The 13,636-nt window shown below is 43.7% G+C and overlaps 1 protein-coding gene across 1 annotated transcript in view; it reads left to right on the top strand.

Annotated features, from left to right (window-relative positions):
- CUL9 (cullin 9) overlaps nucleotides 1-13,636 on the top strand; it is a gene marked incomplete in the record, with an annotated part of 1,346,550 nt that overhangs the window by 484,767 nt on the left and 848,147 nt on the right. Inside the window, 3 exon segments of the mRNA XM_053712774.1 lie at nucleotides 2,541-2,631; nucleotides 3,244-3,415; nucleotides 12,134-12,239. Coding sequence (XP_053568749.1) covers nucleotides 2,541-2,631; nucleotides 3,244-3,415; nucleotides 12,134-12,239 — 369 coding nt within the window.

The raw sequence follows: 13,636 nt of genomic DNA on the forward strand, positions 1-13,636 counted from the left end.
AGTCTGGAATTCCCTGAAGGCACAGGGATCGTGGACTCAGGAGGAGAAACTCCTTCCAATAAATATTCTGGAGTTAAGAGCGATATTCAATGCTCTTCTGGCTTGACCTCAGTTAGCAACACTGAGGTTCATCAGATTTCAGTCGGACAACATCACGACTGTGGCTTACATCAACCATCAAGGGGGAACCAGGAGTTCAATAGCGATGTTAGAAGTCTCAAAAATAATTCGCTGGGCAGAGTACCACTCTTGCCACCTGTCAGCAATCCATATCCCAGGCGTGGAGAACTGGGAGGCGGATTTTCTAATTCGTCAGACTTTCCATCCGGGGGAGTGGGAACTCCATCCGGAGGTGTTTGCTCAGTTGATTCATCGTTGGGGCAAACCAGAGTTGGATCTCATGGCGTCTCGCCAGAATGCCAAGCTTCCTTGATACGGATTCAGGTCCAGGAACCTGGCTTATGTGTTTCCACCGTTTCCTCTGCTCCCTCGACTGATTGCCAAAATCAAACAGGAGAGAGCATCGGTGATTCTGATAGCACCTGTGCCACGCAGGACTTGGTATGCAGACCTAGTGGACATGTCATCCTTTCCACCATGGACTCTGCCTCTAAGACAGGACCTTCTGATACAAGGTTCTTTCAATCATCCAAATCTAATTTCTCTGAGACTGACTGCATGGAGATTGAATGCTTGATTCTATCAAAGCGTGGCTTCTCCGAGCCAGTCATTGATACTTTAATACAGGCACGAAAGCCTGTTACCAGGAAAATCTACCACAAGATATGGAGTAAATATCTTTATTGGTGTGAATCCAAGAATTACTCATGGAGTAAGGTTAGGATTCCTAGAATATTGTCTTTTCTCCAAGAGGGCTTGGACAAAGGATTATCAGCTAGTTCCTTAAAGGGACAGATTTCTGCTCTGTCTATTCTTTTGCACAAGCGTCTGGCAGAGATTCCAGACGTCCAGGCATTTTGCCAGGCTTTGGTTAGAATTAAGCCTGTGTTTAAACCTGTTGCTCCCCCGTGGAGCTTAAACTTGGTTCTTCAAGGAGTTCAGTTTGAACCCCTTCATTCCATTGATATTAAACTTTTATCTTGGAAAGTTCTGTTTTTGATGGCTATTTCCTCGGCTCGGAGAGTCCCTGAGCTATCTGCCTTACAATGTGATTCTCCTTATCTGATTTTTCATGCAGATAAGGTAGTCCTGCGTACCAAACCTGGGTTGTTACCTAAGGTGGTTTCTAACAAGAATATCAATCAAGAGATTGTCGTTCCATCATTGTGTCCTAATCCTTCTTCAAAGAAGGAACGTCTTTTACATAATCTGGACGTAGTCCGTGCCTTGAAGTTTTACTTACAGGCTACTAAAGATTTTCGCCAAACAGCTAACCTGTTTGTTGTTTACTCTGGACAGAGGAGAGGTCAGAAGGCCTCTGCAACCTCTTTCTTTTTGGCTTCGGAGTATAATATGTTTAGCCTATGAGACTGCTGGACAGCAGCCCCTTGAAAGGATTACAGCTCATTCTACTAGAGCTGTGGCTTCCACCTGGGCCTTTAAAAATGAGGCCTCTGTTGAACAGATTTGCAAGGCCGCGACTTGGTCTTCGCTTCACACTTTTTCCAAATTTTACAAATTTGATACTTTTGCTTCTTCGGAGGCTGTTTTTGGGAGAAAGGTTCTTCAGGCAGTGGTTCCTTCCGCTTAATCCTGCCTTGTCCCTCCCATCATCCGTGTACTTTAGCTTTGGTATTGGTATCCCATAAGTAATGGATGATCCGTGGACTGGATACACTTAACAAGAGAAAACATAATTTATGCTTACCTGATATATTTATTTCTCTTGTAGTGTATCCAGTCCACGGCCCGCCCTGTCCTTTTAAGGCAGGTCTAAATTTTCATTAAACTACAGTCACCACTGCACCCTATGGTTTCTCCTTTCTCTGTTTGTCATATCCAGTCATTCGACCGAAAACAGTTAGGGGAGGAGCTATATAGCAGCTCTGCTGTGGGTGATCCTCTTGCAACTTCCTGTTGGGAAGGAGAATATCCCATAAGTAATGGATGATCCGTGGACTGGATACACCACAAGAGAAATAAATTTATCAGGTAAGCATAAATTATGTTTTTTTCTGTTTCATATTCGTTTAAGGCGGTGCTACAAAACCTCCAAAGCTGCACTGTCCTGCAGTCCCTTCTTATAAACAAACCTTTCTAAACCGGGCATACGTTTCATCCATTACCACTATGGTCAGTATGCATGTAGGGTGCTCACACACTGCCACAACCATCACATACCTGGCATATGTTTCCCTCATGCACACCGCACATTATACATGTATGCACTCCAGAGGGCATCTACAGTCTTCATACCTTAACTAATACACTGATACAGACATCAGGCACTGACGTCTATTTCTAGCCCAGTTCATAACACTTTGTCACTGTTTATTGTCCTGACCACTTTTACATACGGTTACATATGGACCATTAACCAGGCAAGCAGGGCTCAGAGTAACGCATTTTGTTCTTTTCAGATGGTTCTGGGTCAGATTGAGGAGAACAGGAGAAGCCAACAGTCGATCAACATCCCCTTCTTTGGAGTGTTCCTGAAAAATCTTTGCCAAGGTAAGTCTATTCTTACTTTGTCCCACCTTCATTCAACTGCACCGATATATTACATTACTCTACGTGCATTTGCCTAATTTACTGTATTCCGACAGTATCCCCAATAACATATTTTACTCCAACAGCATGTACTGTATCCTAAACAAAGGCTCCAGCGACATCTATCAAACGTTATCATGAACTTTACCCCTGGCACTGCCCTCAAATGTCACCATGTACTATACTCCAAACGGCATAATCTACCATAAAAATGCCACATTGGCATCTGGATATCCCACCACATCTTATGTGAACTGTACTCCAACATAATTTACTATACCCCTATGACCCTCACATTACTTTCATTGGCATCATGTCCTGTACCCCAAACACTGTTCCCCCAACGGTGTCATATATTGCACCTCCAACACTGCCCCCCAACTTCATAATATACTGTACTCCCAACACTGCTTCCAAGCTTTATCATATATTGTGCTCCCAACTCTGCCTCTTACAGCATCATGTACTGTACCACCAGCACTGACCCCAATGGCATTTGAGAGCCTTGGTCTGAATATATTCATAACTAACAGCCTGCCTTCTGCACTGTTACCAATTATTATCTTATTTCAGGCTCCAATATGGAAGTTAAAGAAGACAAGTGCTGGGAGAAGATTGAGGTTTCCTCTAACCCACATCGTGCCAACAAACTAACAGATGGAAATCCGAAATCTTACTGGGAATCTAATGGCAGCACTGGATCTCATTATATTAACATCTATATGCACCGCGGTGTTGTGATTCGGTGAGTTACAACGGTGTATACGGGCCTGTGAAGGGATTACCAAAGGGTTTATAGAGGTAATATGATTAGATAATGATGGTGCCTTGTATTTTATATGTAGTTACCTGGTGCACTATCAGCATGAAGTAGAATTCCGTCACAGCATATATGGCATGAAACGCGCATGCCACACAATATTCCTGGTGTTGTACATCACTATGGATGATGCATTCTTAGACTCGGTAACTAAGGTTTTATAGGCAGGGGTTTAGGTATTGGGTGTTATAGTATAGTTGATGCTTTCTGACAGACGGTAACTAAGGTTTTATAAGTAGGTGTTTAGGTATTGGGTGTTACACTATAGATGATGCGTTCTGACAGACCGAAACTAAGGTTTTATAGGTAGGTGTTTAGGTATTGGTCATTATAGTATAGATGATGCATTCTTACAGATGTTAACTTAGGTTTTTTAGGTAGGTGTTTAGGTATTGGGTGTTATAGTATAGATGATGTATTCTTACAGACGGTAACTAAGGTTTTATAAGTAGGTGTTTAGGTATTGGGTGTTATTTTATAAATAATGCGTTCTGACAGACTGTAACTAAGGTTTCCATCTAATATGAGAAGAGTCCACGGCTTCATTCATTACTTGTGGGAAATACAGAACCTGGCCACCAGGAGGATGCAAAGACACCCCAGCCAAAGTCTTAAATACCTCCTGCACTCTTCTCATCCCCCAGTCATTCTTTGCCTTTCGTCACAGGAGGAGGGCAGAAAAGTGTTGGAAAATTTCGGAGTAGTCTCTTATGGAGGGTAGTACTCTTTGGAATGGGACTGGAGTTTTTATGTAGTCTTGTCAGCCTCTCAGTGAGAGCATTGACGAATGTTAGGGTCTGGAGATGCAGGGAGAGTCTTTCTGTGAAACCATGCAGACTCGTATTAACAGCTCCTTAAGCAATCAGTGTTGACGAGTTTCACTGCCTGCTTTCTTCACTCAAGTCCATGTCAGGAGCGATGCTACACACTGTCAAACTTTAAGAGGCCGTATTCCTGTTCCACGGCGTTGATTCTGGTAAGATTGTTTAATTTTCTATCTCTGTAATGATAACGCAAGAAGACAGGGTCAAAGTGTGGCTCCTTTATCTGCATAGAATCAAGGGTTAATATCTCCGCAAGGTGATTATTGAACAGGGAGGGGATGTATACATGTTTGTTTTTATGGCGTTTTTTTCTGCCACATGTGTGAGATGTGGCTCTGGCAATGTGGGTGGAACAGTCAGGTTTTTTCCTTCCTTGATTACTGCACAGCCTGTTTAGTTAGCACGCTTTTTCCTGGCTGCGGGGGCGGTCCTGCATGGTACTCCATGTGACCGGGTGTGGCCTCTTTCTCTTCCTCTTCCTGACCGTCAGTTGCAGGAGACAATAATGAGTGGTAACTAGCCATAGAACAAGCTATTATGCTATTGTTTGTTCCCAGGTTGAGTGCTTCTCTCTTTTAATTTATGCAAATTATGACTCTTAGGGCAGTCTCCCTAAGTTTGATGCGGGAATCCGAACGTGGACCCTTTGCTCAGTGTGCCTAGAGGGATATGGCTGCACCTCACTGACGAGGCTCTCATTAGGCTGAAACGTATGTCTGGGGTTTTGCTGTTTCCCTTGTTCAGAGAGGGATTGCCTGGTATTTAGGGGCTGGACTGTACTGTTAAGTCAGGATCCGACTGATATGCTACAGGAAAGTTTTTCTCTGTGAAAGGCACATATTGAGCAAAAAGAGGCTGCTTCTAGGGTGGTAACTAGCCATAGAACAAGCTATTATGTTATTGTTCGTTCCCAGGTTGAGCGCTTCTCTCTCTTAATTTATGAGTTTCTCTTTGGGCCTAGGTCATAGGAGGTGGTGAGTGCCCCGGCCTTTGGAAGTATAAAGGTGACATTTAATCTTTCTGTATTACTTATTAAAGTGCAAGCTATGGAGGACTCTGATATGTTAGAGGGTACTCCCTCTTTACTTAAATCTAATGCCTGTGTTTATTGTGAGGTGGTTTTCGGGATACCGGCCTGCTCAACTATGTTCCACATGCCTTGATAAAATAGTGATATCTAAAAGAAACTAAATGTTTAGTACCACTGAGCCATCCACCTCTGAGGGGTCTCCGTCCCATGTGGTGCGTTCCCTACATTCATTGATTACACATGCAGCTCCCCACTGCATTTCTAATCCTCCTGCGGGAGGGGCCACGTTGCCGCCTGTTGAACAGTTGCAAACGGCGGTATCTGCAGTAATTAGTGCTTTACCTCACCTGGCCAAGCGCAAGCGAAAGCTTAAACATTGCTATCCTTCCCAGGGGTCATCTACTCCTTTGGATGTATCCGAGACTAGATTATCTGCCGATGCTGAGGATTCCGATACTTAGGAGGCCTTTCTCTCTGGGTCAGAATCTGCGGCCTCTAAACCTCCGGCTGCGGAGGAACCAGACTTTAGGTTTAGGATAGAGAACTTACGCTTTTTGTTAAAGGAAGTGTTAGCGACTCTAGAGGTTCCGGAACCAAAGTTCCTGGAGGAACTTTCTATCCCTAAGCTTGATAAAGTTTATGAGGACATGGTAGTGCCCCAGACTTTCCCGGTTCCTGTAAAGATGGGGAATATTATTAAGAATAATGGGAGAGACTTGGATCGTCTTTCTCCCCTTCTTAGTTTAAAAAATTGTTCCCGGTTCCAGATTCTCAGCTAGAATTGTGGGGATCTATCCCTAAGGTGGATGTAGCTATCTCCACGCTTGCTAAGCGCACCACTATCCCGCTTGAGGATAGTTCATCTAAGGAACTCATGGATAAGAAATTGGAGACCCTGTTAAGAAAAATGTTTTAACTCACGGGGTTCGTTTTTCTACCTGCAGCCGCGGTTGCTGCGGTGGCGGGAGCCACTACATATTGGTGTGAGACTCTGTCAGAAATGATCGAGGTGGAGACTCCCCTCAATGAAATTTGTGAAATAATTAAGGCCCTGAGGATAGCTAATTCATTTATTTGTGATGCAAATATGCAGATTATCCGCTTGAATGCCAAGACATCAGGCTTTTCTGTTCTGGTGCAGAGGGCCCTATGGCCTGCTTCTGCAGTCTCATGGATGGAAGTTAAACTCAGGAAAGAGTTCTCTGGTTCCCAGTACCAGAGTGGAGTTCCTGGGCACCATAATAGACTCCATTGCCATGAAGATATTCTTAACAGACAAGAGATGTTGCAAGATTGTCTCCAGCTGTCTTGCCCTTCAATCCTCCTCAAGGCCATCAGTGGCCCGGTGCATGGAGGTGATTGGGCTCCTGGTATCAACTATAGATGTCATTCCATTCGCCAGATTCCATCTCCGGCCTCTTCAACTGTGCATGCTGAGGCAGTGGAACAGTGATCATTTGTATCTGTCCCAACTGATCTCTCTGGACAACGGGTCGAGGTAGTCTCTCTCTTGGTGATCCAGATCAGCTGTCCCAGGGGACATCCTTCCTTAGACCATCTTGGGAGATTGTGACTACGGACGCGAGTCTCTCAGGTTGAGGAGCGTTTTGGTGTGCCAGGAAAACACAGGGCAGGTGGAATTGGAAGGAGTCTCTTCTCCTGATCAACATCTTGGAACTTCGGCGATCTTCAACGCTCTGCAGGCTTGGCCCTCCTGGGTTCGTCCAAGTTCATCAGGTTCCAGTCAGACAACATTACCTCAGTGGCTAACATCAACCACCAGAGGGGAACGAGAAACTCCCTATCCATGAGGGAAGTATCTTGGATCCTGGAGTGGGATGCTCGCTATCAGCGATCCACATCCCGGTTGTGGACAACTGGGAAGCAGACTTTCTCAGCAGACAATCATTTCATCCGAGGGAATGTCTCTTCAACCCGAAGTGTTTGCGGAGATTTGCAACAGTTGAGGGACTCCGGAGATAGATCTCATGGTGTCCAAACTCAACTACAAGCTACCCAGATACGGGTCGCGGTCCAGGGATCCCCAGGCTGAACTGATAGATGCCTTATCAGTGCCGTGGGGATTCAACCTTGTGTACATTTTTCCACTGTTACCACTTCTACCTCGTGTAGTGGCACGCATCAAACAGGAGCAAGCGTCAACTATTCTGATTGCTCCATCGTGGACGAGGAGGACGTGGTTTGCAGATCTAGTGGGGTGATCATCCTCCCCTCCATGGATGTTGCCCTGTCACAGGGATCTGCTGGTACAGGGTCCCTTTGTGCATCAGAATCTAGATTCTCTAAGGCTGACTGCGTGGAGATTGAACGCTTGGTCTTAGCCAGAAGAGGATTTTCTGAGAGGGTGATTGATACTCTCATTTAAGCCTGGAAGCCGGTTACCCATCGCATCTATCATAAAGTGTGGAGGACCTACTTACTCTGGTGTGAATCTCGTGGATATTCCTGGCATAGAGTCAGGGTATCCAGAATTCTTTCTTTCCTCCAGGACGGTCTGGATAAGGGACTTGCCGCCTGTTACTTAAGGGGACAGATTTCGGCTCTATCTGTGCTGTTACATAAGAAGCTCGCTGAGCTCCCTGATATTCAGTCTTTTGTTCAGGCTCTGCCCAGGATCAGGCCTGTGTTTAGACATTTTGCTCCTCCTTGGCGTTTGAATTTGGTTCTAAAGGTTTTGCAGGGGCCTCTGTTCAAGCCTATGCATTCTCTTGACATAATGGGGCCTATTTAACAAATGTCTGTCCGACATGATCCGATCAGCGGATCATGTGCGACAGACATAGCTGAAAGCGGAGAGCATTAAGCTCTCCGCATTGCACCAGCATCTCTTGTGAACTGCTGGTTCAACACCGCCCCCTGCAGATTCGCGGCCAATTCACGCAATCTCTGTCCACCTCCTCAGAGCAGGGGGACAAGTTATGGAGCAGCGGTCTTTAGACCGCTGCTTAATAACTGGTGTTTATGGCGAGTCTGAAGGCTCGCCAGAAACACGGCCCCATACGGAGCTTGATTAATGGGTCCTTAAGATTCTGTCTTGAAAGGTCCTTTCCGTCTTAATGGAAGGAGAGTCCACTGCTTCATTACTTGTGGGAATTAAGAACCTGGCCACCAGGAGGAGGCAAAGACACCCCAGCCAAAGGCTTAAATACCTCCCCCACTCCCCTCATCCCCCAGTCATTCTTTGCCTTTCGTCACAGGAGGTTGGCAGAGAAGTGTCAGAAGTTTGAAGATAGTCTCTTATGGAGGGTAGTTCTCTTCAAAATGGGACTGGAGTTTTAAGTAGTCCGGAGATGCAGGGAGAGTCTTTCTGCAAACCCATTCCAACTCAAATTAACAGCTCCATTAGCTATCCACGTTGACGAGTTTCGCTGCCTGCTTTTATGCTCTCATGTCCATGTCAGGAGTGATGCTACTTCCCTGTCGCACTTGAAAGGTTGTGTTCCTGTTCCACGGCATTGATTCTGGTAAGATCGTTTCGTTTATACATCTATATGATAACGTAAGACGACAGGGTCACAGTGTGGCTCCTTTATCTTTATAGAATCTAGGGTAATGCCCTCGGAAGGGGGTTATTGAACAGGGGGGATTTTATTGTGCATAATATTGTTTATTGTGTTTTATACTGCATTTGTGTGAGATGAGGCTCTGTCAAGGTTCTCTAAGCAAGAGATTGAGGCAGGTTTTTTTGGCGTGTTCTCGTGTGCAGGGGCGGTCCTGCATGGCACTCCATGTGACCGGGTGTGGCCTCTGTAACTTCTTCTTTCTAGACCTGCGTTCGGAGGAGACAAAGCTGTTTCTTGTAGTCCGGGTCATAGGAGGTGGTGAGTGCCCCGGCCATTGGGATATAAAGGTGCCATTTAACTTTCTTTCTAATGACACGGTGAGTCTACAGATCATCATAATTACTGTTGGTAATATCACTCCTGACCAGCAGGAGGAGGCGAAGAGCACCACAGCAAAGCTGTTAAATACCACTCCCCTACCCAAAATCCCCAGTCATTTTTTTTGCCTGTAAATAGTTGCAAGGAGGTGGTAAAGTTAGGTGTCTGAATGAATTTCTACAATCAAGAGCAGAGCAGGTTGTTCTGATCTTTGCTGAGTCTAGCCGTAGTCCATGTCAGTCTCTTCAGTAGAGCTTGTGGGGTATAATCCCCACTGTGCTTCTCAAACAGTTTGTTGCTGCCCTTTTTGGAAAGCCTGTGCAAGTTTATACGGTCTTTCTTTTTTCCACAGGTTCATGGTAGGAGAATGCCTCTTTGTGTGCTGCCCAGCTGCCAGACAGAGTCATCTTTTGGGTGAATAAATGAAGTGAGCGCCAGAAAGACTAAGAGATAACAGTTTAATGTACACAATATAAAACACACAAGGTAAAAACCATATAAAAACAATTTAGGTGAACAGTCATAGAAATAGTTGTAGTCTATGATAGAGGCAATTTATGATTCGTGCTACGTTTATTTTTTATATAAAAGATTGTGGCACTTTAACAGTTAATACTGTTTGAGGGACGTGTCTACATTTTTTGTGTGGGGTGCACAGGATTTTGTAGGTCAGCTATGCAGGGCACTGGGAAGTTATTTAGTTTTTTTCTTTGGTTTTATTCTGTTTCACTTTGGTGTGTGGCTTCTCTCGGCGGCTGTTTTCTCTATAGTAGGAGCAATGCCGGCCGGGAGGTTTGGTAAGTTACGCCCATGATGGGCGGGGCTTGCGGAGACGGCAAAAGTTTGCACGCTTTTCCTTTTGTTACTTTCGGAGTGCCGGAAGGGTTTCAGTGCGGCTCTGTGGTTTGTGTGGGCGGCGGTTTTGCTGCTGGGCGAGATTGAGTCCGGATTGTTTCTTGTAGTTCCTCCGTTTTTTGGCCAGCAGGACAGGTAGGCACCACAGCAAGCTTGCTGAGGTGTAGAGGTTGCCATTCATCTTTTTATTTTTCTTAAAATTTGATTCTAAGAGAATTTGGAGGATAATAATAATGAAAGCATTTAAAGGGACAGCAACGTTTTTTTGGATTCTAACACTTAAGGGGTTTAAAAGTTTATTTAAGGGTTTTATTTTATTTTTGGGTTCATTTTGAGTGAAGATGGACCAAGAGGCCCTGCAGGTATTAAACCTGTCATTAAATTTATTTCTCCTCTTTGGAGTCTAAATCTGGTATTAAAGATACTACTGGCTCGTCCTTTTTAAACCTATGGACCTTTGGACATTAAACTACTTTCTTGGAAAGTGCTGTTCCTTTTGGCCATCCCTTCTGCTAGACGAGGCTCTGAATTGTCTGCTCTTTCTTGTGAGTCTCCCTATCTGAGTTTCCATCAAGATAAAGCAGTTTTGCTTTTTTACCTAAATGTGTGAATTCTAACAACATTAATAGGGACATTATTGTTCCTTCTTTGTGTCCTAATCCTAAATCTACTCTTGTAAGATCTTTACACTCTTTGGATGTAGTAAGATGTAGATTTCAGACAGACTTCTAGTCTATTTGCTTTTTTTTCTGGTTGTAGAAAAGGTCAGGCAGCATCTGCCATTTTATCAGCATCTTGGTTAAAGCTTATTTTTAGGCGCAGCAGTCTCCCCCTCATTCTACAAGATCAGTTGTCACACATTGTGCTTTCAAGAACGAAGCTTAAAGGGACAGTCAACAGCAGAATGTTGTTTTAAGATAGAAAATCGCTAAATGACCCATTCCCCAGTTTTGCATAACCAACACAGTTATAATAATACACGTTTTACCTCTGTAATTAACTTGTATCTAAGCCTCTGCAGACTGCCCCTTATCTCAGTTATAATAATACACGTTTTACCTCTGTAATTAACTTGTATCTAAGCCTCTGCAGATTGCCCCCTTATTTCAGTTCTAATGACAGACCAATCAGTGCTCACTCCTCGGTAAATTCATGTGCATGAGCTCAATGTTATCTATATGAAACACGTAAACTAATGCCCTCTAGTGGTGCAAAACTGTCAAAATGCATTCAGATTAGAGGCGGCCTTCAAGGTCTAAGAAATTAGCATATGAACCTCCTAGGTTTAGCGTTCAACTAAGAATACAAAGAGAACAAAGCAAAATTGGTGATAAAAGTAAATTGGAAAGTTGTTTAAAATTACATGCCCTATTTGAAACATGAAAGATTATTTTGGACTTGACTGTCCCTTAATCGATCAAATTTGCAAAGAGGCCACTTCGTCTTCCTTGCATATCTGTACCAAATTCTATCATTTTGATGTTTTTCTCAGCAAAATTAGCTGTTTTTATTTTATCCCTCCCATTATTTTTGTTACTCGTGGACTTCTACATATTGGGTATTATATCCCATCAGTAACAAGCTCTTGGACTCTCGCCACCTATGTGAAGGAAAACATAATTTATGTAAGAACTTACCTGATAAATTTAATTTCTTTCATGGTGGCGAGAGTCCACGAGACCACCCAATATTTTCTTTATTTTTAATAAGCACATCTTTTTTCCTGTTCCTCTTTTTTATGCTTTTACTCCTTAAACACCTCACCTCTTGCTTATACGTTAAACTGAGGTGTGAGTGAGATGGGCAGGGTATTTATAGTCTTTTAAATTTGGGAAACTTTGCCGCCTCTTGATAGGAATGTTTATCACATCAGTAACAAGCTCATGGACTCTCGCCACCATGGAAGAATTGAATTTATCAGGTAAGTTCTTACATAAATGTTTTTTATATCTAGTGGCCTGGGATTTAGGTAAGGGCTGCTCATAGAGGCAGATTTTCATTGTTGTTCACTGAGTTTTCATCTTCTTTACAGGCGTCTGTTTTTCATAGTGTCCAGTGAGGATTCCAGTTACATGCCAGCTCGGCTAGTAGTGATGGGCGGCGAGAACGCCTCTAGCATCAACACGGAACTGAATTCTGTAAGTGACACACACATAGTGCCAGGCTTTGTGAGCAACCGTTAACCTTTTGCTTATAGTGGCGCAAGAAACGAAATCGCTTACTACATTATATACTTTAGTCATTTTCTAGCCGATTTACATTAATGCCAACACAAACTTAAAGGGAAAACATTTATATTTGTTCTCTGTGTGACACTTTTTTTTATTAATTAGCAATATCTACGGCTTAGAAGCAAGACCACCTCCCATATATTATATTAATATCAATGTTTGTGCTGTATTATGCTCCAAACAGTCCAAGGTGAAAGAAATATACAGCACAATAATTTATATTCTTATATTCTCTGTGAAATCCTATGAATATTTCTAAATAAGAAAGTTAACTAGAGCTGTAAACTCACAGACGGGCACTCTGTACTGACCCTATACCATCTGATGTACCTGGTAATAATCTCACAGACGAGCACTCTGTACTGACCCTATACCATCTGATGTACCTGGTAATAAACTCACAGACGAGCACTCTGTACTGACCCTATACCATCTGATGTACCTGGTAATAAACTCACAGACGAGCACTCTGTACTGACCCTATACCATCTGATGTACCTGGTAATAAACTCACAGACGAGCACTCTGTACTGACCCTATACCATCTGATGTACCTGGTAATAAACTCACAGACGAGCACTCTCTGTACTGACCCTATACCATCTGATGTACCTGGTAATAAACTCACAGACGAGCACTCTGTACTGACCCTATACCATCTGATGTACCTGGTAATAAACTCACAGACGAGCACTCTCTGTACTGACCCTATACCATCTGATGTACCTGGTAATAAACTCACAGACGAGCACTCTGTACTGACCCTATACCATCTGATGTACCTGGTAATAAACTCACAGACGAGCACTCTCTGTACTGACCCTATACCATCTGATGTACCTGGTAATAAACTCACAGACGAGCACTCTGTACTGACCCTATACCATCTGATGTACCTGGTAATAAACTCACAGACGAGCACTCTGTACTGACCCTATACCATCTGATGTACCTGGTAATAAACTCACAGACGAGCACTCTCTGTACTGACCCTATACCATCTGATGTACCTGGTAATAAACTCACAGACGAGCACTCTCTGTACTGACCCTATACCATCTGATGTACCTGGTAATAAACTCACAGACGAGCACTCTGTACTGACCCTATACCATCTGATGTACCTGGTAATAAACTCACAGACGAGCACTCTCTGTACTGACCCTATACCATCTGATGTACCTGGTAATAAACTCACAGACGAGCACTCTCTGTACTGACCCTATACCATCTGATGTACCTGGTAATAAACTCACAGACGAGCACTCTGTACTGACCCTATACCATCTGATGTACCTGGTAAC

Source organism: Bombina bombina, chromosome 4 (genome assembly GCF_027579735.1).
Source record: "Bombina bombina isolate aBomBom1 chromosome 4, aBomBom1.pri, whole genome shotgun sequence".
NCBI classification, from domain to species: domain Eukaryota; kingdom Metazoa; phylum Chordata; class Amphibia; order Anura; family Bombinatoridae; genus Bombina; species Bombina bombina.